Here is a 26,993-nt window from a genome sequence, read left to right on the forward strand (position 1 = left end):
ATCCTGCTTCTGGTGTGGAATCCACAATGATCCAGTGTGATTGCTCTTACTTCTTAGATCTAGTTGCCATTCCTGACTTTGAGTCTGGAGCCATGGAAAATTGGGGCCTCATCACATATAGAGAGACGTCACTGCTCTTTGATCCCAAGACCTCTTCTGCTTCTGACAAAATGTGGGTCACCGAAGTCATAGCCCATGAACTGGCACACCAGGTACCTGGCACCTCATGACAGTCTCTTAGTATCAGCCACAAAGAGCAGTATATAGAACCCCATCAATCTTCCTGAACAACATAAAAATCACACATTTACTTCTAGCGGAGACCTTAGGGATTATCGAATCTAATACAATCTGACAGGTAGCAAAGGACTCGATCTCTAGACTATGGGATTCATACTGAAATTTTATCAAAAGAGAAGTAACCACTATGTATATTTATCCTTTAAAACCCTTCAAACAAAGCAGTAGTTCAAATGCCCTTTGGTAAAGAAGCGTAGGGCTATGTAGACATATAGAACACAGAACTAGGAATCCTACAAAGATTTCTATTACAAATATTTCTCCCTTTACCCTCTAGTTCCCTGGCATTCCAATTCAGGGCAAAATCAATCTCTCTTCAGTTGGAATCTGTGATTATGTGGCCATAATGAAGTACTTCAAGTCTAAGTACTCACAGGCTACTTGACCCTGGGCATGTTGCCTAATTTCTGTGAGGTTCGGTGTCCTCATCTATAAAATGAATTTAATAATAGTGCCTACTTCATAAAACTATTATGAGTATTACAGATCAGGGAAGTCATATAGTAAGCACTAAATAAGTGTTAGTTATTAATGGCAATGCAGTCAAGTGTTCTAGGTGCTATTACTACTACTATCGCTAGTACTAACAGCACTAGTGCTACCACTACTACTGCTACCAACTCGTTGTAGGATAAGATTCCCAAGGGCCATCTGTCAACACTATATTACGTATAAATACGGAATTGTAAAAACTAAGTCTACAGATGTCAGAAACTATTTCTACTCTCTTTTATTTCTGAAAATTCCTAGTAACTCAGCAAATTAGTAAAAGCCCAGGAAATTCTCTTTCACCATGTAGGCAAATACCATTCCATTGTAGAATCCAGTAAAATACCTTTAAAAAAATTTTTTTTTTAATTTTATCCTTTATTATCACCATAATCACAAGTGTTTTTTTAAAGTAATGACCCACCCCACCCAGTGCCGTCGAGTCGATTCCGACTCATAGCGACCCTATAGGACAGAGTAGAACTGCCCCATAGAGTTTCCAAGGAGCGCTTGGTGGATTTGAACTGCCAACCCTTTGGTTAGCAGCCATAGCACTTAACCTCTACACCACCAGGGTTTCTAAACTAAGTACCAATTACATAGGAGGCCGTGCTCAGCACTGAACTTTGAGAGCATATGGGCTGCTTCCTCCTGGTTCAGAATCTCCCCACTGGCCTGTTGTTGGTGTTTTGATCATTAGTCACCAGGGGTCTATAGCACTTAATTGAGTCTGGGGATTCCCGATCTTTCTGCTCCATGTTTGTAGAAAATGGTCTAAGAGCTTTCTTTGAGGCTTCACACTCCCTCTGTGCCTTCTTTTAATAGTTCCTGTTTTATGGAGACGCAGCATCTAAGGCTGAAGCAGACAGCATTTTTGCATTGACTATTTTGTCTTCCCACTAGTCTCCCTGTGCCTGTATCACTCCACCATGTAAAACGCTAGCAAGGACTCCCCAGTGCCAGCATGGCATACAAGGCTCCCATGGCCTGATCCTACCTATTTCTCCAGCCTCATCCTTTACCTACCCCAAGCTTTACCCATCCAGACTACCTGCCGTTTCCTAAATGTGCCAGTTTGTGTCACCCCTCTGTGCCTTTGTTCCTGCTATCTGATCTGCCTAGAGCACAGACAGCTCCCTGAGGACTACTTACAAGACTCAGGTAATGAATTATTTCTTAACTGTCCTATATACCCTCTCAGCAGAACTGATTATATCCTTTGTCCCTGGCCCAGACATTGATCATAGCATGTATAACACTTGACTGCATTTATTTGTCTACTAGTTGACCTACATCATTTTTACTGGGGCTGCGGCTATCTTGTACACATCTTTGTATTTCGAACATACGGCATGGGGCTAGGCATATAGTGGGTTTTCAATAGGTATTTGTTGAATGAATGAATAAACCACCATCACTAACTGGTCAAGTAACCAACCTGTACTTCTCATATTCGCCATTTCTCAGACTGACGATATTCTTCCCATCCCTACTCACTGTGCCCTTGGGAAGATTAGCGCCTACTTGCAAAATGATTAAAAAGTCCCAGAAAAGGATTAGAACTTAAACAGTTTCTAAAAGTCATAGACCTAGCATTTTCTGTTCTATAACTATAATGAAAGCTCTTCTGAATCTTAGAATCTTGTTGTTTAAGCTCTCTATCATTCTGGAGATTGCCATTCTAAAATGGATATGCTAGATGCATACTGTTGGGCATATATGAAATTAATTAATTAGTAAATAGATAAGTAATACAAAAGCACATGAAAGAATGATAATATATAAAAATACATAATCTGTGTTAGAGATTAAATGTAGATCAAGGGTAAATCTCTATTTAGGTTACGCTTATGCATCTTTTTATCTTATTCATATGTTTTTTAGATCTCCGACCTTTATTCTCTTTAGTGGCCAACTTAATCCCTTGAAGTAAGTCAGGACAGAGGTTAAACACCAAATTTGCTCATCAATACTATTACATAATGATCTGAGAAATCTAAATGAATTTTTATGATTTTCTTAAGCATCTGCTACTTAATATCAAAAGGTAACTTCACCAAGGACGTTTTGGCTTACATTTATCCTCAGGCAAATCAAAGACAAGGTGAAATTATTCTCATTACACAAAAAAGAAAAACTACCCTACAGAAGATTTCATTTTCTTCCTTGATATGAAACCTAATAACTACGAAATTTTGGGAGGGTGGAATGAGAACTGGAGAGTTAGGGAACTAGAGGCAATAAGGACACATTAGGAAGAAGGGAGAAGTGAATGGTGAGAAAAACGAGAAGGCCAAGAAACAAGTAGAAGGTAGTTGTGCAAGAGAAAAGTATAGCAAAGAGGGAGGAATTTTTTTTCTTCTACAATTAATAATTTTTATGTTTGTCTGATTTCTAATAAAATTGAGATTTTACCTCCTAGTGGTTTGGAAACCTGGTTACAATGGAGTGGTGGAATGATATTTGGCTTAACGAGGGTTTTGCAACATACATGGAGCTTATCTCTATTAATGCTACATATCCGGAACTACAATTTGTAAGTTCATCATTTTGTGTATCATACTACATGTCCTAAGAAGTCATCAGTTTATTGTTCAAATTTTCAGTCAATGCTAAAAAGAAAACGATATAACATTAACATTTTTTGAACAAATGGTACTATATTTGATAAATGAAAAAGATCGTAAAACTAGATGAGATTGAAATTTTAAGAAACCATCAGTATAAAAGCCTCACTCAAAAGAGAGAGCAGATTCGCACAGATATACAGCTGTGTATATGGGGTGAGAAAAAAGACTATCACTGTCTATATACACTCACACAGTAATGCCTGTGACTACTAGGTCCCGTGCAGAGTTCTTGGCCTGTAACCTGAATTGAGTATGACTGGAGTCACACTCCTTCAGAACTTCCAAAGGGCCTGTTGGCTTCCCCAAAATGTGTAAAGGGGTTTCTTCGAACGTGTCTTTTTTTATGAGCATAAAGGATCTGGACACGTCCCAAATCCATCTATCGCGATGGTTAGAAGGGTTAATTAGCTCTTTGGGGGAGACATTTGATCCGGTATGGTGTACACAGACATGGGTTCAAATTCAGGGTCTTTTTACTTGCTATGTGGTGACTAAATTGTTTAATCCCAAAGCCTCATATACTGTCACTTGCAAAGTGTGTATAATGGATCTCCCTTGCAGGAGTGTTGAAAGGATTGCAGGTGATGGATGTAAGGTTCTGGCACATAGCAAGTGTTCACTAAATGGGAAGTATTACTTTTATTTCCAAGGGCTTGATACATGGTGAACATTCAGGCAATGTAGGCTGTGTAACTTTATGAAGCAGAGAACTAGGGAAAGGAAAATATATAAAGAGAAAAGAATATCTTGCAAGAAACATTGATTGAATCCTCACCTCAGGACATCTATTAAAATTAGCGTGTTTTCTATTGCTTTGAGAGTGTCTAATAGAAACTGAAGAAATTTTTTTTTCTCCCCTTTTAGGATGATTATTTTTTGAATGTGTGTTTTGAAGCAATTGCAAAAGACGCCTTGAATTCATCCCGTCCTATCTCCAATCCAGCGGAAACTCCTACTCAAATACGGGAAATGTTCGATGTGGTTTCCTATAACAAGGTAGTAAATGCTGCATGCAGGTGGAAGCTCTGCCTTCAGGAGATAGATAATGAGACATGCAAAACTAACAGTTTAAGTTGTTAGGGGCAGGTTATGTCTACTTTTGGTTTACTTTAAATTTTTCAGACGCTGTGCATATTCAGCTTCCTTTATAAACATACCATACTACCTTTTCCTATATCTTTTTTTTTTTTCCTTTTCTTTAGGGAGCTTGTATTTTGAATATGCTCAAGGATTTTCTGACTGAGGAGAAATTCCGGGAAGGAATAATTCACTACCTAAGGAAGTTCAGTTACAGAAATGCTAAGAACGATGATTTGTGGGCAAGTCTGTCAAATGTAAGTCATAGGTTACAGTACACTGTTGTTAAGTTTGCAAAGCAACAGGCTAACTAAGAAGATTCTTCAATAGTTTTATTGTCAGCCAGCTAATACTTATTGCACTTACCAGGCTGCGAAGGTCCATAGAAGGTAACATCTTTCTTTCTCCTCTGGCACCATACTAGACCAGGATGCCATCACCACGTACTGGGATGACCACCAGACAACAGTTGTCATTGAGTAGACTCTGACTCATGCCGATCTTACGTGTTTCAGAATAGAACTGTGCTTCATAGGGTTTTTAATGGCTGATTTTTCAGAAGTAGATCACCAGGCCTTTCTTCCAAGGCATCTCTGGGTGGACTCGAACCTCCAACCTTTGGTTAACAGCTAAGTGCGTTAACCATTTGCACCACCCAGGGACTCTGGGATGACCACAGGCGTTCTCTATTTGACTTCACTGTCTTTGGCTTCACGTCAGTAGTTAATCCTGCATTTCTAACTTCCCTTGTTCCAACATATTTAGTTGCCTTTGTATTTCCTACCATATAACATGTATGTTATGAAATCTCTGCACAGTTTACAAGGTGAAGATTACCTGCTCAGCTTTATCCCCCAACATGTATACTCTGTTGAGTGAAATTAATCTCTGCTTCTTTTTTTTCATGAGAAGAAATCTTGCTCAATCCCCACCTTGTGCTTTTGTTTCTAGTGCCCTTGCTCCCTGAAATACCCTTCTTTCTTCCATCAGCTCAAACCCTACCCATCTTTGGAGATTCACCTGAGACTTCGCTTCCTCCTCATCAGATTGCTCCAGGCTTCATTGATTTGCCTCTCTGCTGTATGCCTAGAAGAGCACTTACAATCTGTTCCACACGGTGATATTCTCGTTAATTGTGTGGGCTTCTAAATAGCTTAAGAGCAAGAATCATATCCTTTTTTTAGTGCCATGCACTAGCATAGTATTGATCCTCTAGTAGTGATAAATAGTTAATGATTGATTGAAGAACCCATGGTCTCTTTGTCTTCAGGATTCATGTAGTATAACAGGGAAGACAAAGCAGAAAACATACAGTCAACTTAGATGATTCTGATAGTTATTAAAATACTTTTAAAAATTTCAACTGCAAACAAAATGATCTTTTATAGAATTATTAAACTGTTTGGACCTGTGCCTTTAGATAAAAGAGCCAGAAGCAGTCCTTACTTTTTTATATGCACATAAGTCACAGGGACAGTAATAATATTGCTCAGCATTTGTACAGTGCTTTACAGTTTAAAAAACACATGCATCATCTCATTTGATTCTTTGTGTGCCTATAAAGCCTGGACCCAAATGGTCCAATTTAAGTGTGATTTTCTGGTCAAATAAACAAAGAATGGCAATCAAAAGTTATTTCAAAGTAACTGAAATCTCTTAATTGCATTTCTTAAAAAGCATGAAAGGGATCAAAATACAATGTCCATAGTAAAACTTACAAAAATCCTCTTTATGATCCATTTCTGTCATGCCCTATCTCTGCAATTCCTCCTAAACCTCTCAACACCAAGCCTCATGTTGGTTTTGTCTCTCATCCCTCTCCCTTGCAGTGTGTGTGCATGTGTGTGTGCGTGTAGATATCAATTTAGCCTCTCTCCAACAAGAATGTTTTTGGTGTACCTGGTAGGAGTAAGGAGTAATTAAAGGGGGAATTTGGCCAGCAATTACAGAATTTTTTATTTTATTTTATTGTGTTTTAGGTGAAAGTTTATTTGTTCATTCAAAAATTTTGTACACACATTGTTTTGTGACATTCGTTGCAATCCCTACAATGTGTCAGCACTTTCTCCCTTTCTTTTCCACCCTGGGTTCTCAGGGTCCATTCATCCAGTTTTCCTGCCCCTCCCTGCCTTTTCATCTTTGCTTTTGGGCAGGCGTTGCCCGTTTGGTCTCGTATACTTTGTTGAACTACGAAGCAGATTCCTCACGCGTGTTATTGTTTGTTTTATAGGTCTGTCTAATCTTTGGCTGAAAGGTGGACTTCAGGAGTGGCTTCAGTTCTGAGTTAGCAGGGTGTCTGAGAGCCATAGTCTCAGGGGTTCCTCCAGTCACTGTCAGACCAGTAAGTCTGGTCTTTTTTTGTGAATTTGAATTTTGTTCTACTTTTTTCTCTCAGTCTGCCCGGGACCCTCTATTGTGATCCCTTGTCAAAGTGGTCAGTGGTGGTAGCACCATCTAGTTCTTCTGGGCTCAGGTTGGTGGAGGCTGTGGTTTATGCAGTCTGTTAGTCCTTTGGACTAATATTTTCCTTGTGTTTTTGGTTTTCTTCATTCTTTGCTCTGAAGGTGCTGGAACCAATAGATACATTTTAGACAGCTGCTTATAAGTTTTTAAGACCCCAGATGCTACTCAGCAATGTAGGCTGTAGAATATTTTCTTTATGAACTCTATTGTACCAATTGATCTATATATCCCCTGAGACCATGGCTGCCAGCCCTCAAACCCAGTAACTCAGTCCTTCAAGGTGTTTGGATGTATCTAGGAAGCTTCCATGATTTTGCCTTGGTCAAGCTGTGCTGACTTCCACATATTGTGTGTTGTCTTTCACTTCACCAAAGTTAACACTTGTCTACTATCTAGTTAGTGATTTCTTGTCCCTTCCCTCGCAACCATCAAAGATTGTTCTTTTCTGCATGTAAACCTTTTCTTGGGTTTTTATAATAGTAGTCTCATACAATATTTATTACAGGATTCTTTTAGGCCATCTGAGGAAGAAATGAAACTATCAATACTCCTATGTTAATTTTTTTCACATCATGCTTATAACTATCTCGAGAAGGTAAGGTGGGCATCCTGACTTGTCTTGGTTTCTTAGTGTGGCTGTACCACAAATACCACAACTAGTTGGTTTTAAAGAACAGAAATTTGTTTTCTCACAGTTCTCAAGGCTAAATGTCCAAATCAGGGTCTTGGTCATGTTGATTCCTTCTTTGAGCCTCTCTCCTAGCTTCTGGTGTGTGCCAGTGATCCTTAGTTCCTTTCCTTGTAGATGATCCTCACATGTCATCTGTCTTCCCTTATGTGTGTGTCTCTGGGCATCTAATCAAGTCTTTTTATAAATCAAAAATGATTAGATTTTGAACCTCAGTGTGATCTGATTAACATAACAGAGAAAACCCTATTTTGAAACAGGGTTACATCCACAGGTATAGAGGTTAGGATTCCAATGCATATTTTGTTATTTTTATTAGGTGCCACTGAGTCTATTCAGCTCATAGTGACTCCATGTGACACAGTAGAACTGCCCCCATAGGGTTTTCTTGGCTGTAATCTTTATGGAAGCACATTACCAGATCTTTCTCCCGTGGAGCTGCTGGGTGGGTTCGAACCACCAGCCTTTCAGTTAGCAGCCAAGTACTTAACCATTTGTACCATTAGGGCTCCTTTAATACATATTTTGATGGGATACAATTTAACCCATAACATTACCCCATTTTACATATGGGAACACTAAGACTAAGGAAGATTGATTTGGCCAAGGTCATGTACCAAGTCAGTGCTTAAAATCCATCTTTGATTGTATTCATGCTTTCCGTTATATTACAGCTGCTTCCTGGTTATCAAGAAAGTCTCCCCTTTAGGTCCTAGAGTCTGGCTGACTCCCTTCTGACACCCAGTGACAGCATGATATAAAAACAAATTCCTGAAAATATGTTACTCACCATTGTGTCACATAAAGTCAACTCTAATACATGATAATAGCAACTTGGGAATTAAAAGCATTTTTTTGTTGTTATTTTTCATAAGTCCATTTCATAGCACTTGAGAGACATTATATTTCAGTATTTTTCCACTTAAAATTCCCCTTAGAGCATTAACTCCTGGTTATTCGAGGGTAGATTGCCAAGTTGATGATTTTCTTGAGTCTCATTCCAATTCCATTCAGTTCAAAATTTGTTGTGCACCCACTAAATGTTGACTGTGGTGGTCATCGTGGGACTATCCAGGTAAGTAAAGGTGTTTTCCCCACTGCGAAGGAACTCTGATCATAGTTGATAGAAAAAAAGTTAATGTTAGACAGACTTATCTAAATGCTGAATAGGGGCCCAAGTAACATGTACAATAAAAGAATAAAGTAGGACCTTTCCCAGGGGTAAAGGAAGAAATGAAAGGAAAATTCAACACTTTTACAAGTTGACTCAAAATTCTAAAAAGGCTCTTCCACAGATTGAACCCTTTAGAAGTTAAAAATACGTATTTTTTAAACAAGAGAAACTTTTGTGTATTTTCAGCCTATGGTCACTGCAAAGATGCTCTTTTTCTTTTTTTTTTTTCCTTCATTGCACCATGCCTTAATGAATTAAATTTTATGTTTCCATATACCTATGTTCATAAGTATTTGCATTAATATGTGATAATGCATTTTCAGTCAACTCTCAGTGCCCAAATGACAGTGTTCTTTATTCTTGTTTTATAGAGTTGTTCAGAAGGTGATTTTATGTCTGGTGGATTTTGCTATTCCAATTCCAAGATGAGAAGTAACACAGTAAGTACAAAGAGAGCTAGAGCAGAATAGACCGGGTGCATCATTCTGACCTGGAGTGAGAATGATATAAAGAGTAACCCACTTCTCCCTTTAAAATAACTGGAAAGGTAGAATGACTCCACGATTTTCCTTAAGACAAACCTAACTGAAGAGGGAATGTTCAGGCCATACAGAGGGATGCTGCTGTCCCTACTTTTCTCTTTTTTTTTTTTTGCTATCATAATTAAACTTTTCTACAACCATACTGCTAGCTGAAAGTATCTCAGCTTAAAATTCTTTTGAGTGGCTTCTGCTGCATTTGGCATTCCCCTGGGCTCTGCAAAAATGCCCCACCAAGTGTATTGTTGGGTTTGGAAGTAGAATGTATGACTTTCTTGTTTCTGCTTGCCTCAGGGGAGTTATTGAATTACTGTAGAGGGAGAAAGAAAGTCATAATGAAAAAAAGGCTGACTCTTCAAGAGTTACGGTAATTCCCCAAGTTGTTGTTGTTGTAAGTTGTCGCAGAATCGATTCCTACTCGTGGCGACCCCATGTAGTGGTTTGTAAATGAAGATTCAACTTTATCCAGTGATCACAAGTCTATTCTAGAAGCTAAGAAGCTAGACGTTTTTTTCTCCACTTAATACACCTCTACTGATATAATATTGTCCTGTTCGAATATTCACAACTTCTCTAAAGGCAGGCATTTCACTCCTTAACCATCTCCTCTAATAGATTCCACCACTACTGTAGTAAATGAAGGGTTTTCACTGGGGAAGAAGAGGGTACAGGAGGAAGGCTTCAGTCTCAGCCACTCCCCTGATCTTCCTCTTTGGCCTTTCCTGCCATGTGTTAATCTCAGCTCTCACATACATCCACCATTCAGGTAGCTTGCAGAGAGCAGCCCCCGACATTAGCGTAACACAACCAAATGAATCCGTCTGCTCCTGCCCCCATTGCCCTCCCCTGAGATTCCAGTCAGAACCCCCTTCCCTACCCTCATTTGTTTCTGGCATTCAGGGAGGTTGAGGTTTCTGAACTCTTTGAATTCTCCTTTCTCTGTTTAATTACCAAAATCACTTGTGATTTCAGCTCAGCGTTTTGGAGAAGAATGTGGAAATCAAAGAGATGATGAGTACATGGACTCTCCAGAAAGGAATCCCCCTCGTGGTGGTTAACCAAGAAGGGCATTCACTCAGACTGCACCAGGAGCTCTTCCTGAAGGGAGTTTTCAGAGAGGACCCTGAATGGGAGACTCTGCAGGGAAGGTGGCTGGTTTTCTTCTTCTGGTCCAGTTTACCTCATCTTAGTTTGCTCATTATTATTTCGTTAGCTTCCTTTCAGCTGCTCTGGCAACTTTGTGAAAGCTGGTGGCACAGTAATTAAGTGCTAGGGCTGCTAACCAAAGGGTCGGCAATTCGAATCCGCCAGGCGCTCCTTGGAAACTCTATGAGGCAGTTCTACTCTTTCCTATTGTGTGACTGGCCGAGACCTAGGAAGCATTATGACAGCCAGGCATCTTACCAGAGAAAAAATATTCTCTATGTGACAAATTAGATGCTAAGACTTCCTGTTGCCTTTTGTTTTTCAGTAATGGACTATAAAATGTAATATCTTAAAATGTGATGTTTCTTGGTAGCAAATCCAATTATCCACACAGTCATCTCGTTCACCAGGCTATCATGAGAAATCTTATTAAAGGCTTTACTGAAATAAAAACACTGTCCACATTTCTCTGCTCAGTTAGCCCTATTAGTGTGATGAATGAGGTTTATTTAAAATGAAATTTTCCAAGTGAACCTATGCTGGTTCTTATGATTATTGTTTCTTTTTTCTAAGTTGTTTTAATATCATTTCTATAATTTTTCTGAGAATCAAAAACCAATTCAAAGCCTTTAACACATAGAATGTACTATTTTCCTTTTTTGCTTTGTCAGTTGCCTGTTCCCAATCCAATGGCAATTCTTATCCTATTTCTGTATCTACACATCCTTCTAAAGTTTGAACCTCAAAGGGCTTAGACAATTTGTAGCTTGGCAACAGAGCCTGGAAAAATTAATGTTTGATTCATTCTTGGGAAAACAGGACTCACAATTTTGGAACCTGTCACAAGTAATGAGAGAGTTCTAATGAGAGAGGATGGCCCTGAATAATAAATATCTACTACAGTGATCTGTATTTTTCCTCTCTCCGGGCAGTATCTAGACAACTCATAAAATTATTACCCTCTGATTCATGGCTATCTCATGAAGTGCTTCTCTCTCTCTCTACCTCCAGATGTGTTTATGTGGAAAAATCCCTTTCCTTTTAGAGTCAAGATCCACCCACAAATCCCAAACCATTACCCTATAGGACAGGGTAGAACTGCCTCATAGGATTTCCAAGGAGCAGCTGGTGGATATGAACTGCCGATCTTTTGGTTAGGAGTCATATCTCTTAAGCACCTCGCCAAGGATAAAGAAATACCACAAATACCCATATGTCCATTTTTACCTTTTTGTATAAATATTTCAAGTTTGCTTTGTTAATTACCTGTCTTTTGTGGGTTAGTATTTAGATTATTTCTTCTGTCCTTTTACTGGAGCAAGTCAGTATATATTATTCCTTTATTGTTTTATATTTTTCTGAGGACTATTGGATACCTCCTCAGTTACTCTTCTTTTTGTTTTTTTACCTGTCGATATTATCAAGCACATGATTTCACATGGGCAGGATTACTGTAGCTAATATGGATAGAGGAAAATGGATTCTAGAGACTGTGAGAATATTAGACTGAAAAAATAACCAATTTCCAAGGTCTTGCAAGCTCCACAGACACATCTAAACTCCCTGAGGGATGAATTGCTGGGCTGAAGGCTGTGGCGACCGTGGTCTCGGGGAACATCTAGCTCAATTGGCTTAACAGTTTATAAAGGAAATGTTCTAGATTCTACTTTGGTGAGTAGTGTCTGGGGTCTTAAAAACTTGTGAGCAGCCATCTAAGATACTCCACTGGTCTCACCCCATCAAAAGAAGGGAGAATGAAGAAAACCAAAGACACAAGGGAAAGATTAGTCCAAAGGACTAATGGACTGCAACTGCCACAGCCTCCGCCAGACTGAGGCCAGAACAACTAGATGGTGCTTGGCTACCACCATTGACTGCTTAGACAGGGTCCACATTAGAGGGTCCCAGACAGAGCTTCTAAAAAATATAGAACAAAATTCTAACTCACAAAAAAAGACTAGACTTACTGGCCTGACAGAGACTAGAGAAGCCCCAAGAGTATGGCCCCCAGATACCCTTTTAGCTCAGTAATAAAGTCACTCCTGAGGTTCACCCTTCAGCCACAGACTAGGCAGGACCATAAAACAAAATGAGACTAAAGAGGCACACCAGCCCAGGGGCAAGGACTAGAGGGCAGGAGGAGACAGGAAAGCAGGTAATAGGGAACCCAAGGTCGAGAAGGGAGAAGGTTGACATGTCGTGGGGTTGGTACCCAATATCACAAAACAATATGTGTACTAATTGTTTAATGAGAAGCTAGTTTATTCTCTAAACCTTCACCTGAAGTACAATATAAAGAAAGAAAATAGCCAATTTCTGGTATTTACGATAGTAGGGCTACTGAAAAGTAACTGAAGCTTTTTCTTCGAATCCATTTTACTTTTCTGCTTTCTGGACTTGGCCCTCCTGCTGACCACTTGTTTGCAGTCACTTAGCAGTTGGGAGTTGTATGTGGGTTGCCCTGTTGAACAAAAAGATGAGTGAAAAGTCATACTGGAGTAAGTTCTTTATCTCCTAAGGCTTTTCCTACAGCTTTGGTTTTTTTTTTTTTTTTGGTTTGGTTATTTCAATTAACATCAGGCTGTCAGTTGGAATTTTTGTATAGGTGAAAGGAAGATTGGATTTTTTTCCCTCTAACTTAGAAGAAAACAAACAGAATAACTTGTTGTGGTATGAGATTTGGACAGCAAAAGACACAGGTATTTATGACAGAGTTCAAGTAGGTATATATTGTTGAACCTTCCTGATTATCTCGGAAGAAATATTTGCTGTGATTTTAGTCCAAGGGTATGCTAACCTTAAAAAATTTTAAGGCCACTGATAGTGTGAAGGATATGTGATTAGGTGCTTTTTAGAGTCTATCTGAGTCTGATAATGTGAAAATTGAAATGGCCGTTTATTTCGTCTGTAATGATCTTTACTTTCTAACATAGGTACTTTTGGCATATCCCATTGACCTACTCCATGAGTTCCTCTAATGCCATTCACAGGCACATTCTAAAATCAAAGACAGGTAATGAACTAATTAGCCAAATAGGTGTTTTAATGTTGAAATTAAACATGTTTTGAACTACTTGAAGGATACTATAAGTAAATCTAATAAAAGATTTATGTTTGGGATGTTCTCACTTATCCATATATTACTTACCAAGAGAATCCTTCAGCTAGAAGTCTGAATTATTTTTCATTCACTGTGATGTTCTCTTATGCTTTTAATTTAAAAGATAGGTTTGTATTTATATCAAGAAATGATAGACTCCTATTTTATGTCCTATAATACCTCCTAATCCAGCTCTTATGCCATGAGGCAAAAATATATAATGGAAAAAATCATATACTTTGGAATCAATTGGTCTTGGGTTCAAATCTCCACTCTGTCACCTATTAGATATGTGACCTTAAAAAAAAAAAAAAATTAATACTTCTTGAAGCTTGAATTTTCTCATCCTATTTTAAACAGGAACAAGGCCTCACAGAGTTGTTGAGAGAATATTATGTCATTGTTCCACCATGATACTGCCTATCCTGTAACAAAAATGCATAATATAATTTTAATTTCTCCTCTAAGTACTTCACTAAAATTTGAGAGTGTCCATCATAAAGTCGTGTTGAACCTGTAATCCTTATTTCACCGAAAATAAGGACTAAACAAATAGATCACCTATTTAAATGATCAGTAACTAAACCTTGGGGCAAGAGCACCAATAAATTAAGTAAAATTCCAGTCTTACTGAGGTCAGCTAGTTAACAGGGTCCTTGCGTGCCTCTTGAACCTGCATAGGCTGTTTTTTGAGAACCAGTTCAGCAGTCCTTTCCCTATGAATTCATTTTTCAGGTTTGGACCATCTTCTCCAAAAGAGACCATCCAGTGGCATATGAAAATTATTGTTATGATGCTTCTAAAACTTTGTTTTTCCATTGACTTATCAGTAATAGTATGGAAACTAATATTTTTGGAGGTGCACCTGGTGTGCATGTTGATAATGAAATGTCTATGCCAATTTCCTCCTCTTAGATACTCTAGAATTACCTGAAAAGACTAGTTGGTTGAAATTCAATGTGGACTCAAATGGCTACTACATCGTTCATTATGAGGGGCTTGGATGGGACCACCTCATTACACAGTTGAATCAGAACCACACACTTCTCAGACCTAAGGACAGAATCGGTCTAATTCATGATGCATTTCAGCTGGTTAGGTAAGTAATGCAACATTTCATCTGATTTCACAGGAAATAACTGATCTGTTAGTGGCTATGCCACATTTCAGAATCAAAAGTTCAGTGTGGATCATTCATAAGATATGGATCTTAATAGATGTTGAATACTGGTCACCATAGGCCACACCCTACCCACTGATGTATTTTTGCACACATAATGTCTATAAATTTGACCCAACATGTATAAATGTGGAAAATTTACATAAAAATCCTAACTTCTGGAATCTCTTTAAAAATAAGATTTGGCAACATTCCCACAGGACAGCCATAGGGAGAGTGCAGTGACAGATCTCCCTTTAGGCCAGGCCTGCATTCTCCCATGTGCCGAAGTCCCAACCCACACACAATGGCCTATTTTAATCACTTGGGGTAGATTCTTGACGCATTTGAGGTTTTGAACCCCAATTTAAAATTTGTTTATGCCTCTAGCTGGCTATTACACCAAATACCTGAGTAATCTGCTGAACAAGGAGTAATTGAGTTGTCAGTTTAGTGCAAGGTCCATTCATTATTTTACTTACATTGGAGAAACCAATAGAAATTGGTAGAAAAATGAAGGAAGAATTGGCTGCTTATGTTTATTGTACTCTAGACTTTCTCGGAAAGACAAAGTGCTCTCTTTTCTACTTATCAACAGAATAATATGAAAAATAAATCAGGTCACAAGATCTCCAATGGGAAAAAAATTCAGGAGCCAGATGGATGCTTCATAAGCTTTTCCTATTCTGAGAGCTCTGGGATGTACTCACTTTTTTCAGCGTGACATATTATTTCCTTTCAGATGCTCATTTAGGTCAAATTGAGTGAAAGTAACCAACAGCACATCTCTCAGGGAAAGCTTCTTCATACAACAGAACTCCCTAGTTTGAAAAGTGCTTAACCCTCATCGCCATAGACCTCAGGAGCATCATGGCGGCATAGCACATTGGCGATCAGGATTAGGAGAAACAATGTCCTATGCAGAGCGGATGCATAACAGGCTAGCTATGAACCGGGCTATTATTAGTTGAAGGTGGTTTGTCTGCTCAAAGGAGAAGCTCTGAGCAGATCCTGAGAAGGTAGATTGAAAATGTAAGAGTAGAGAGAATGAAGAATATTGACAACTCAGCTGAAAAGAAAACTAGGTGTAGTATAAAATAATTTTTATATGTTAAACGTTCTTTTTAAAATTGTGACCCTAGAATATAATACTCTTTCCTCCTATTGCTGCTGCTGTAAGGTACCACCTGGGCTGTAGATTATGATACTTATACACATAAAAGGAATAGTGATGCTAATCTTTCATGTAATTTGAAAGTCTTTTTTTGCTCTTTCTGGTCTACAGATTTATGGGAAGTCTAAATTTATCAGGAGGAACCCTACAATTATTGATGCATTAGTGGAAAAACATTTTTTTTTTTCATTAGATGGACGGGTTAATGTAGTGTAACAGTGCAGGTGTTGGATTAAAACAGACTTTGAGTTTAAGTACTACCTCTACACCTAATTGTTTAAGCTTGGGCAAGTTATTTAACCTTTGTAAGCCTAAATTTTCTAGCCTAAAAATGTTTCTAATCTTTAAAACCCCAGTAATAATAATATCTAATATGTAGGGCTGTTTTGCGGATTGCATAAGATAATGCAGATAAGGCACTGTACACGGTACCTGCTCAATAAATGTTAGCTGGTAGCCTTAGTAGTATTATCTGACAGAAATTATTTAAAAGGTCATGTGTTGATTGGAACGATGAGATAACAGCACAGAAAAGTGCACATTTCAAACAATGTGAAGTTGGAAAAAAGCAGCATATAAGTTGGTATGTTATTGTGTTTACAACGACATAAGAAAAAATAAGTGAAAAAAGAGGGGATATGGAGACCAGAAGGAAATATTCCAAGATGCTGTTAGTGAATGCACATTGTTGTTAGATGCTATTGAGTCAATTTTGCCTCATAGTGACCCCATACGACAGAGCAGAACTGCCCCATAGGGTTTTCTTTAAAGGAGCAAATCCCCAGGTCTTTCTCCCAGAAAGCCTCAGGGTAGGTTCAAACCACCAACCTTTCTGTCAGCAGCTGAGCGCTTAACTGTTGCACCACGAGGGCTCCTTTTTAATGAGTCTATTAAAAGAAAAGAAAAAAAACAAAACCAGACAATTGCCATAGAGTCAATTGTTAATAGCAACTATATAGGGCAGAGTGGAACTGCTCCATAGGCCTTCCAAGATGGTAATCTTTACGGAAGTAAACTGCCATATCCTTCTCCCTCGACCTGGTGGTGGGTTCAAACCGCTGACCTTTTGGTTAGCGGCCAACTGCTTAACCTTTGGGCAACTAAGGCTCATTCACTGAATGTATAGGGTAGTAAAATTATGAGTGTTTTTTCCCCTGCTCTCTAGTTTCCAGTTGTTCTTGTGGTTTGCTTATATCCCTTTTATATTAAAAAGAGATTTTTTAAAAGTAGCTTAGGATTTAAGAGCTATGGCTGCTAATCAGAACATCAACAGTTCGAATGCATCAGCTGCTCCTTGGAAACACTTTGGGGCAGTTCTACTCTGTCTTATAGGGTCACAATGAATCAGAATCAACACGACGGCAACGGGTTTGTTTTTGAACAAATATTCAGATTAATACAAAGAAAAGCAGGCAAATATAAAGTTTTCTAATAATGGCGTTTGTTTTAGTAAATAAATTAGTCTGGGCTGCAAAGAAAACTAGGTGTAGTATAAAATAATTTTTATATGTTAAATGTTCTTTTTAAAATTGTGACCATAGAATATAATACTCTTTCCTCCTGTTGCTGCTTATGTAAGGTATCAACTGGGATGTAGATTACGATACTTACACACATAAGAGGAATAACGATGACATTTTGTGGATTTGGTTTTTTAAAATATACAGCAGTCCATAGAATCCTAGAGCATGTGGTCCAGCCCTCTGTCTTCAGATGACCTTCTTGGAATTTTTTCCATAATTCTGTTCTAAAGCAAATGTCACTATGATCGAGAAGACTAAAGTCACAACAAAAGTTGGTTATTTTTCACCTCACTTCTTTCTAGTTTCAGTTCCCTCTTTTTAGGTAAGAATTTAAAATGTATGCAAAGGAGGTAGAGCACTGTGTTCATGAAAGACTTAGCAGAGGCATCCTTTGTTCTATAATCTGTTTTCAAGTCACATGATTGTGCTTAGTCTGGATGCTCACGAGCATGGCTTATAGACCTTGCGTGGACACACGCCCTCTCAGAAACGCACGTAAGAACCACTCTACAAAAGGGGCAGTATCATGGTTTATCTGATCTACAGCAGAGACCCTACCTAGCAGAATAATGGTTCTATAGTTTGTTCTCATTATAAGAAGACAGAGAAGGCATGCACCTTTAAAAATCTAACAGGATAAGAATACTTATTTTTGTCCTGCTCACAATGATTGCTGCTTCTCTGTTAAGCTCTAAGAGGGACATCAAAATAAAGAAAAAAGAATGAAAAGTCCTCAAAGTTCCAAATTTACTGGGGAAACAATTCAAACACACAAATGAATCAGAGGATGAAACAATATATTAAAACTTTAGTATTAACTCGTTGAAACTTGTTGCCATCGAGTTGATTCCAACTCACAGTGACCTTATAGGACAGGACAGAGCTATTCCATAGGTTTCCCAGGAGTGGCTGATGGATTTGAACTGCTGACTTTTTGGTTAGCAGCTGAGCTTTTAACCACTGGGCCATCGGGGTTCTACTTTAATATTACTTGGTGCTAAATATTAATATTAGCCAATGTTTTATTTATTAAGCACTTATTATGTGCCAGGCATTGTTCTAAATGCTTTACATATATTAACTCATTTAATCCTCACAACAAGCCTGTGACGAAGATACCATTATTATCCCTATGGTAGAGGGGAGGCAACTGAGCCCAGAGAGGTTAAGTGTTTTGCCCAAGATCACACAGCTAGTCTGTGACAGAGCTAGGATTTAAACCAAATGATCTGGCTCTAATAAACTGGTTCTGTTATTGCTCTCCACTTCATATGTGCTTTAATACTAAGAGCTGTAAGATATGCACGAACTGTTGGTGTTTGCTTTATACCTCAGCGTAGGACGGTTGACCCTTGACAAAGCCCTGGACCTGATTCGCTATCTCCCACATGAAACAAGCAGCCCTGCACTTACCGAAGGTCTGAGACACTTAGAATTATTTTACCACATGATGGACAGAAGGAATATCTCAGATGTCACTGAAAACCTCAAGGTTTGTGTTAGTTTCAGAATATTCATTAAGGAAATACACAGTGCGTGGAGGATCAGCGAGGTTCTGTCTGTACTGTATGAATTCCCTGGCATTAAATCATGGAGAAGCTGAGGAAATTAGCTGATAGCATAGTCAACAGCACAGCGCCTCATAGTTTAATACCCTCATTCCTTGTCATTGCCATCCTGAGTTAGGTATCAGGATCATAAGTGGAAGATTCCTCCTAAAGGTGATTTTCTCTTACGCCAATTGATAGTACCCTCACAAATAGGAGATTAAATCATATTTTTAATGTAGAATCTCTTTCTTAGGTATGATAGGTGGGAGCCAGAAAAAGAGGGAAGAGATATAAAGATAAGTAGTTCTGTGTTTGGGAAAGTTTCGTGTGGGTGGTTTAGATTTGTGTGCTTTAAATTGGTGAGTAAGAACTGTGTTAAGAACTAACTTTAGCCTCTCTGTAAACCATCTTGCACTTCCTGCAGCGTTACCTCCTCCGATATTTTAAGCCAGTGATTGACAAGCAAAGCTGGAGTGATGAGGGCTTGACCTGCGACAGGCTGCTTCGCTCAACTGTCTTGAAGTTGGCCTGTGACCTGAGCCATCCTCCTTGCATCCGGAAGGCGGCTGAACTCTTCTCTTGGTGGTTGGAGTCCAGTGGAAAATTAAAGTAGATTTGGACTTCTTTCTTATTCTTCATTCCTTTCACTTTGATGTAAAAGTCTTTGATCAAGCAAGACATTAGATCTAAAAGTTTTTACTAAGGATAGGAAAAAAAATGTCCTGGGAATTACATACTTGTTTCATGCTCACAAGATAGTAAGTGCTCAGTAGATTTTGTGGGAAGCGAATTTTCATTTCCTGTGGGGAGAGTTAGTAAACATTGGCATGGTAACAGAAAGATACCCAGAGGTGAAACAGGGGGAACCCTATCTCCAAAACTGATGCTCTTCAAAGACAAAAAGATACTAGAGGAAGCAATATGAAATTACCAAACCAAACCCACTGCCGTTGAGTGGATTTCAACTTATAGCAACCCCATAGGACGGAGTAGAACTGCCCCATAGGGTTCCCAAGGCCGTAATCTTTATGGAAGTAGACTGCCACATCTTTCTCCTGCAATCAGCTGGTAGGTTCGAACTGTTGACCTTTTGGTTAGTAGCCAAGTGCTTAACCACTGTGCCACCAGGGCTCCTGCAATGTGAAGTTACATGTAATTAAATCACCAGTGATCTGTTTATGAAACTTGTTGAAAAGCTAGTTAGGGGAGTACCTTTTTTTTTTTTTTTTAATATGTTTGCTCCCTCATCAACCAATACCACAGGCCAAACCTTGACCCCCAAGTTGTCATCTGCCTTCACCTTTAATGGGAAACTGATGACTTCACCATGTAAAGCATGTGCATAGTGGCAAAGATTGATTCTCCTGGCAGTTATGATCAGGAGATGCCCAGGGATCAAATGAATTGTGTTGCAGTTCAGTTTTTTTTTTTTTAGTTGAACAGCTGTTGCCCATAGAAACAGACCATGCTATCTTTTCAATTTAAGCGTTATCTTTGTAACACCTAATTTTATGTTATTATTGTTAAAACTCTGACTCTAGATTTGAATGTTTTAGGAAATCAATTTTATATGTGAATTAAGGAAAATTCCTTTTTAAATTAAAAGTCAAAAAGCTCACAACTTTAGCACTGTGGAATATAAAGGCATGTATTTTTCCTGTGCCAAATGGCTATGTTAGACTATCAGGACTTTTCCCTCCATGACTGAATCTCAGTGAGATTTCTGAAATCCTTTCTTGAATTCTTCATTAAAAAAAAGTAATTCAAGTTTTCTTCTTTTTTGGACTTTTCTGCTTTTTGTGACTTAAGCCTAAAATCCGTTTTAGAAAAAGATATCTTTTCACCCTATTATTCCCTTCTCTTTGCTCATGTTTGAATGGATTGTATGGGTGAAGCTATGTCCTGCTGCCCTATAACACAAGAGAATATTATTATTCCATCTTTATGCTGGTTACAGAAGGCGTGATCTCACCAGCAGTAACCCATCTGCGGTAGATCTGATGGTTCAACGTGCTGAATAGGATGTTTTGCCTATGAAAGTACTCTGTGTAAAACTCATTTATGCTTGTAATCGAGAATAGATAATTAAATATTGTTGTTTTTTAAACTGTGAGACTGCTAGAATGAATCCTAATGAAGAATTTCCTCTAATTTTTTCATTCATTTGTGATTCAAAACGTAATTCTTTGTATATCCCCTATGTGCCAGCGACTGCTGTAGGCGTTAAGGATTCGGTAAATAAAACAACTATAAGGCACCATGAGTCGGAATCAACTCGACACGGCAGATGGGTTTTGGTATCCTACCTTCAAGGAACGTATCCGTTTTCGTAACATTGTACAGTAAAATATACTAAAATTGACTCTTTATGGATTATAATTTAATTAGTCTTTTTTTATAATTCAAATGGCACTTGGGATAGTTAAGCATATATAAAGCATAGTGGAAATAGCACAGGCATTAGAGTCATAGGTTTAAATCTCATCTCGAAAATGGCTAGTTATGTCACTTTGTGTAAGTTAGTTAACCTTTACAAACTTTATTTCCGTTCTTTAAGTCCATTTGTGTAGTTTTGACAGTTAAATAAGATGTACAGAGATTAGTACCAAAAAAAAAAACCAAAAAAACCCATTGCCCTGGAGTGGATTCGGACTCAGAGCAACCCTGTAGGACAAAACTGCCCCATTGGGTTTCCAAAGAGCACCCGGTGGATTCAAACTGCTGATCTTTTGTTTAGCAGCTGTAGCTCTTGACCACTACGCCATCGTGGTTTCCGAGACTGGTAAAGTCCCTACCATATGGTCACTGCATTACAAATGAAAATTTCCTGGTCCCTCACCATTCCTGTGGTATGGTTTCTCTGGGCCATCAATATGAGTATCAGTTCTTTTTGATCTATAGATATTCGGGATTAAAAATCGTGTAGCACCAATCAGGACCAACAAAATCCGTTGCCATTGAGTCGATTCAAACTCATGTTAACCCTATGTGTTACAGAGTAGAATTGTTCCATAGGATTATCTTGGCTGTAATCTTTATGGAAACAGATCACCAGGTCTTTCTTTTGTGGTGTCTTTATGTTAGTAAAAAAAAAAAAGTCTTTATGTTAGTAGTCAAGTGCAAATTGAATCGACTCAGACAACTAACAATAGAGTGCCAATAGAGGTTATTTATTGATAGAATTCTCTATAAACCAGTATTTTCATATTTCAGAAATCATCTTTTATTTGTTAATTCCATCAACGTTCTATTTTCATCTCAGAGTAGATTAAAATTTTATGATTTTTCTACTTGCTAACAAGTTATTATCAGTAAGAGATAAAACACAAAATTAGAAAATTGAAATTAAATAAAATACTTCTATAAAAGATTGGCAAAAAAAAAAAAAAAAGTTTAAAATGCCAGGTATTAGAAACAATTCTGTTACGGTAATTTACAATTGCAATAAGCAAAAGTTTTTTTCTTCATAGAAATTTTTCTCAACTTTTATGCTTAATATTACAGCATCCCAACAGATGTTTTAAAGATTGTGTATTCTGTGGGTGCTCGGACAACAGAAGGATGGGATTACCTCTTAGAGCAATATGGACTGTCAACGTCAGTTGCTGAAAAAAACAAAATTCTGTATGCGTTGTCAACCAGCAAACATCAGGAAAAGTTAGTGAAGTAAGTGCATTCATTTAACTAAATTGTTAAAAGCAAACCTGGTTAACTAAATTGTTAAAAGTAAATTTCAGCCACCAGTTTTAAAGGCATAAAATAATTGAACCTAGATTTGTATTGCTTTGGCTTTACTTCCAGAAAAAAAAATGTACTGACAAAATGCAGATGGTGAAAACAGATATTCCCTCGTTATTGATCATGTGATTGACGCTAGCCAAGCGGCGATATTATACCTTCAGAACCTTGGAGGAAAGTTGTGTATAAAATATGTTCTGGTATATTAGTTCTTTGAACTTTTAAGTAAATAAAGCTAATTACTGCTCGAAAAAAGTAAAAGTTTAATTGGAACATTAAAACTTGAGCCAGTAGAGAATTTTTATTGCTGTTTTTGATAAGTTATACTTTACTGTGCTTCTTTCTGTCCTAGTCTTCTAACATATTGGTAGCCTGAGTTAATTTCTACGCACATAACACATACCATGGAAAAACAAGTGGTTTTTATTTCTTCAGGTTAATTGAACTAGGAATGGAAGGAAAGGTTATCAAGACCCAGGACTTTGCAGCTCTTCTTCATGCGATTGCCAGAAATCCAAAGGGGCAGCAATTAGCCTGGAATTTTGTAAAAGAAAATTGGACTCAACTCCTTAAAAAGTTGGTATTTGTTTACTTCCACTATTAACTTCTCAGAGCAAACTTGCAAGAGAAAGAAAAAGGGGTCTAAAACATTTTGTTTTGGGTAATAAATTCAATAAAATAATATTACAGAAAATTCAGGGAAAAAAAAAAACAAACAAACCTATTGCCACAACTCATAGTGACCCTATAGGACAGAGTAGAACTGCCCCACAGGGTTTCCAAGGAGAACCTGGTGGATTCGAACTGCTGACCTTTTGGTTAACAGCTGTAGCTCTTAACCGCTGTGCCACCATGGCTCCTATATATCCTCCAGAACAGATTTTTAAGCATTTATTTTCTTATAAGTGAAGCTGTGTTACAAGTCCTGTGTCCTCAACCCAGTCCTGATCCTGACTAATTAGCAGTGTAGCGTCACACCGGTTCTCTGGATTGCTCTTGGTTAAATGCTCTGACTCGCAGCAAGACCTTTGTGCAGATCCAGTGAGAGGATGTGTGTGAAATACTTTTTTATCAAGAGCAGGGGCAGCTTGTATGAGACCTGAAGCTTATACAACCTGGGGATCTTTTTCAAGAAAAAGAATACAAAAACATCTTACTTCTGCAAAATTTATGAAAGTACATGACCCTGTGAACACATTGGAAGCAGCTGTGCCAGGAAGCACAGCTGCTTAATGTTTCGTCAGTCCCTTGAAAAATCTGCCTCTCGATCAAGAGTAAAGAACCACAGCCCATCTGCTATAGTTGACCTTTGCTTAAAAAAAATTAAAAAATATATTTTAAAATGTTACAAAATTATAAATTTATATGAGCTACTATTTTTTGAGGAATCTTAAAAGGTTTGGGATTCAATTTTAAAACAAAATTTAAAATGTTGAAGATTTAAAGTTTCAGAAACTCAGACCACCCTAGAAACTTTAAAGTTTATTCCAAATCCCTTATTTTGATTTATGCCTGCAGCTATATTTTTTACAGTTTCAAGGGCTTTAGGGAAGAGTAACACAGGTAGTTAAAGGTCTCCTTTTCCCATAATTCCTCTTGAAAAGAGATAATTATGAGTGTGAACACTGAGGGAGGGTGAAGCATTCTATTTTATTTTTTAATAAGTCTTGGGCTTTGTTTGTATAAGTAATACTGTGGAGAATATACAATTATTTGCTCCTCCCTCTCATGTATATTCTTCCATTTACCCAAATAGTTCAATGAAATCTATCGCTTTTAAAGCTCGTTAGCCCAAATTACCCTGTCCAGGTGTGAGAGAGAGAAATGAGGAGGCAAAGGGAAACAAATTTCCCTCAACAGCCCAGGCAAAGGAGAATTGCTGGGGGCAAAATGTTAAATCCAGTCAACAGCCCTATCTATTCCCACCATCCCCTCCTGGCTCATTCCTTAACTCAGAAGGATCCTATGAAACCTTATACAGTACATCAAACACATTTGGCCTGCTTTGTTAAACCTCAGGAATTTTGATGGGAGCTGATCCCTACCCCCCACCTCCATTCCCAGTTCCCCTGTGGAGGTGGTACAGTGAAAGCCTTGGAGTAACTGAAATAAACCTGATCGGAATTCCTTGCCCCTCCCCCCCTCCAAAATTGGATTGGTTCTGAGTCTTTCCAAGGGTTTCAACTTTTAGAATTAGAGCTCCCCCCAGTATCCTCCTGGGCCTAAAACACCCCCCAGAAACACCAAAAAAAAAAAAAAAAAAAGATTAAATTTTATTGGAATGTATAGGATGAGATTGCTTTCTCTCAGAGCAAACCCGTGGCACTCAGAAATTCCTCATCCAGATCCAAAATGGCACTTATGACCTATATGGAAAATACCGTGTCAGAAAGCTGTGCAATTTGCTTTGTTTATCTCAATGTCAGTTAGCATCTCTGATGTCATCCATACCCAGTTCCTTCTCTCTTATGTCCTAGCACTACAGAGGATTCAGAGTCCTCACAGACAACTTTGTACAAGTAAAAAGTACATTTCCACCCCTTTCTCAGGTCTGCATGGAATTTACATCCACAGGAGACTAAACAGAAACTGCTTGAATTAAAAAGTATATGTTTCCTTAAAGACCCTGTTGGAACCATTGGTTTGGCTATTTGCATGACTGTCATTTCCTTCCTGAAATGATCAGACGTTTCAGCAGTGCCATAGATTTCTTTTGTAATTGCAAATTATGCTCCTACCCACCACGTGTAGGAGCCTAGACTTGGAGCCATTTTCTAAGATGTATCTGTGTTGTGTTCTCTCAGCATGAGCCCCTTGTTAGCTGTGGTAATTCTCTACATAAAAAAAAGGGTGAAAAATGTGGAACTGAATTTCGAATTCTTACAGAAACCTGACTTACTGGATTCATTGAGACTCGGGGAACCCTCAAATCTATTGTCCTAAGATAATTAATCTTTAAGCCTTGAGCTGAAACTACCCCTTGAAGTCATTTTTAAACTAAACAACAATTTAGCTCAACTAGTAGACAATGTTTGCCTTAAGCAGTACACTCTTTTAAAGAACTATCTATGTGAAATCAAATTGACAGTAACTCTAAAACACAGGGCAGAAGTTTAGGGGACAGAGAGTCTAAGTCAATGGTGGCGAAACCATATAGGTAGTGATAACTGGAATGGTGACACCATGCAAAGAATGTAACCCGTTGAACTGTACATGTAGAAAATGTTGGATGGGTGTATGTTTTGTTATGTGTATTGTCACCAAAAATAAAAAATAAACAAAAAGCAGGGTGAGGGATGTAGTCTGTGGCCATGAATGAGAGTTTAATCGAGGAACATTGCCCCAGTATACACAATGCTTAAACACAGTGGTGTCCATCCAACTGGGATGAGGAAGTATGCACGACAGTACATTATTGAGAAAGAAAAAAATATTACTGTATATACTATTTCTTATGTGTTTAAATTTTACATTATTTTAAATTTAGAAATATAAATCATAATTTATATATAAATTAAATAAATATATTATTTATATTATTTCTTATACCATGACAGAAAAACTTTTGTACCTATGACATATTAGTGACATATGAATACAATTTTTAAGTAAAAACAAGTATATTGGGGAGTTCTTGCCAAAAAATCTTTACTGATAGTGGTGCATAATTAAAAAAAAAATGTAGAAAACACTGCTTTAAACAACTGAAATAAGCTAGCCATATGTCCTAAAATCTGTATCTATATTTTTATCTTATTATCAAATTTAATAAATGTCATAGCTTTGCAATTGTACTGGGTAAATGTGTTATTGTAACAGTAGTTAATAGTATTTATTATGCTGTGCAGGTATTAAACATTTAAAATGTGATAGACGATAAACATAAAGCCAGTATATCTATTTCTTATATCTGTGGGACTCGGTTTTATTTTCAGATTTGACTTGGGTTCGTTTGCCATGAGAGTGATTATTTCTGGTACAACGTCTCACTTTTCTTCCAAGGATGAGTTGCAAGAGGTTTGTGACTTTCTGTTGGTAATAAATGAAAAATAAATCTTCAAGTTGTAGAATTGAAAGTAATCTTAGATGAGATCTGGTTTGAAGTTCTTGTTTTTAAGAAAAAAAAAAAAAGTGGCTTGTCCAATATCGCATAGCAAGGAAACAGCAGGGACAAGACTAGAACCTGATTCTTAAAATGCATGTGTTCCTAAATGCATTCAAAGCGCAAATACACTTGAGAGAT

The 26,993-nt window shown here is 37.9% G+C and overlaps 1 protein-coding gene across 3 annotated transcripts in view; it reads left to right on the forward strand.

Annotated features, from left to right (window-relative positions):
* ERAP2 (endoplasmic reticulum aminopeptidase 2) overlaps positions 1–26,993 on the forward strand; it is a 51,227-nt gene that overhangs the window by 21,816 nt on the left and 2,418 nt on the right. For all 3 annotated transcript variants that reach the window (XM_049869350.1, XM_049869331.1, XM_049869341.1), the window contains exons 6-18: positions 58–212; positions 3,212–3,325; positions 4,284–4,415; positions 4,622–4,753; positions 9,193–9,261; positions 10,333–10,508; positions 13,440–13,519; positions 14,522–14,705; positions 18,798–18,954; positions 19,437–19,621; positions 22,517–22,678; positions 23,186–23,326; positions 26,686–26,767. In XM_049869350.1, the coding sequence (XP_049725307.1) occupies positions 58–212; positions 3,212–3,325; positions 4,284–4,415; positions 4,622–4,753; positions 9,193–9,261; positions 10,333–10,508; positions 13,440–13,519; positions 14,522–14,705; positions 18,798–18,954; positions 19,437–19,621; positions 22,517–22,678; positions 23,186–23,326; positions 26,686–26,767 (1,769 nt within the window). The remainder of the gene's footprint in view (positions 1–57; positions 213–3,211; positions 3,326–4,283; positions 4,416–4,621; positions 4,754–9,192; positions 9,262–10,332; positions 10,509–13,439; positions 13,520–14,521; positions 14,706–18,797; positions 18,955–19,436; positions 19,622–22,516; positions 22,679–23,185; positions 23,327–26,685; positions 26,768–26,993) is intronic.

This window comes from Elephas maximus, chromosome 2, assembly GCF_024166365.1.
Source record: "Elephas maximus indicus isolate mEleMax1 chromosome 2, mEleMax1 primary haplotype, whole genome shotgun sequence".
Classification (NCBI taxonomy): Eukaryota; Metazoa; Chordata; class Mammalia; order Proboscidea; family Elephantidae; genus Elephas; species Elephas maximus.